This window comes from Temnothorax curvispinosus, unplaced genomic scaffold (assembly GCF_003070985.1).
Source record: "Temnothorax curvispinosus isolate PA1 unplaced genomic scaffold, ASM307098v1 QBEX01010036.1, whole genome shotgun sequence".
Lineage (NCBI taxonomy): Eukaryota > Metazoa > Arthropoda > Insecta > Hymenoptera > Formicidae > Temnothorax > Temnothorax curvispinosus.
The window spans coordinates 208,831-210,501 of record NW_020219816.1 but is presented as its reverse complement, the minus strand read 5'-3'; the positions used below and the strand labels follow the sequence as shown (position 1 = coordinate 210,501).

At 44.9% G+C, this 1,671-nt stretch overlaps 1 protein-coding gene across 3 annotated transcripts in view; it reads left to right on the top strand.

The window, feature by feature from the left end:
• Positions 1–1,671, top strand: part of LOC112459652 (amyloid-beta-like protein) — a 15,727-nt gene that overhangs the window by 6,702 nt on the left and 7,354 nt on the right. For all 3 annotated transcript variants that reach the window (XM_025023871.1, XM_025023872.1, XM_025023870.1), the window contains exons 4-5: positions 31–121; positions 733–863. In XM_025023871.1, coding sequence (XP_024879639.1) covers positions 31–121; positions 733–863 — 222 coding nt within the window. The remainder of the gene's footprint in view (positions 1–30; positions 122–732; positions 864–1,671) is intronic.

The following is a 1,671-nucleotide window of genomic DNA, read 5'->3' as shown; positions in this document are numbered from 1 at the left end:
ACTGCAATATGTACCGTTTCCTACTTTCAGAGGGACCCTTCCAGAGCGACGCACTTCTCGTGCCGGAGGGCTGTCTCTTTGATCATCTTCATAATCAAACAAAATGCTGGGAGTCTCACAGGTAACGAGCGTATATGCGCGTCAGAATATCGTCTCTGTGCCAAACGGAATTAATTTCTCGAATGAGCTTAGATTCACACAGAGTGTCGCGTTTCGTCAAAGCAATCGAGCGATTCGGAAAAAAAAAAAAACAGATTAAGCACCAGTTCTTCCGTTTCTTCGCGAAGAAGACTCAACGTTTGATCCAATTACTCCGACAATATGATCCGGCAATCACCGTCAAATTGACTGTTTATTTACTTCATTATATTAATAGCGAGTTTTTATACAAAACAGATTTTTCTCTCGCTTTTGTTTCTTCATTGTTTTCGCAATTGTACGCGCTATCGCAAACTTATTTTACCACATTTGGTCATTTTTATCTTGTTACTCTGTTACTTTATCGTACAACCAAGGGTACTACATTTAATTACTTCGCTAATGAGTGACGCAACCTAGCTGGCTGCTATTTGCGGTGCTTATTTTACACCGACGTAAAGTAAACCCAACGTAGTGTATAGTTTACGCCGGTGGAGATCGTTATCAAAACCCCTGTTTATCGCGTCGCGGTAGATCAGGGGCGCGCGTTTGCCCGAATACACGTAACTGCATCAAATGGATTCGTGTTTCCAGATGGAATGCCACGGCGGCGGAGACCTGCCGGGAGCGAAACATGAATCTGCGTAGCTTCGCGATGTTGCTGCCGTGCGGCATATCTCTCTTCTCCGGCGTCGAATTTGTATGCTGCCCGAAACACCTGAAAGGTACGTAACGTACGTACGCTCTGCCTTATCACCATTCATTCGTGTTCTCATTTTCACGCGCGCGCGGAAGACGCGGCGAATCCTCGCGCGGATCTCGCGGATCTCGAGGAAGGGAGTCGCGGGGACGGAGACCGGAGACGCGAGCGCACACACGCGTGCGGCAAACGAGCGAGCCCCCATCGCTCGTGTTTTCGTATTCGCGAGAACCGCACCCGGCACTCACGTTCATCTTCATGCATATTCTATCGGTGCGAACGTTTCGCTGCGTCCGCATCTCCATACCGTGACATCCTTTCCAGACGCGAGCTCCGCGAGCTCGGGTGTCTTCTTGGCGCGAGGTCATTTTACCGTAAAGTGGAAATACTTGTGACGATCTTATTTCGAGACTTAACGCGCGAATCCCGTCTGTCTTTTGTTGGATACGTTGAGCTTTCGATGTAATGAAATTAAATTGCACTCCGGATTGCATTTGTGCTATGTAAAATATCTCTGGACAAAAGGTTTTAAAACATTTTCGAGAATTGCAATTTTTATACTTTCCCTCTGTTTGAAGAAGAATTTAAGAATGGCGTTTATTCTTTGAAATAAGATCGTCATACTGTAATCTCTAATTAAATCTAGTTTATTATAAGGCGCAAATGAATAATGGAGCGATGAACCGTTAAACGATCTCGTTAGATGTCAATCCATTGATCATCCCACTTTATCATTTACTTTGACGATACTATCAATCAAACTCCCTCTCTTACGTTTGTATCAAGCTTTTCAACGCCTTTACGTTATTCGATTTTCGTTTTGATACCACGCC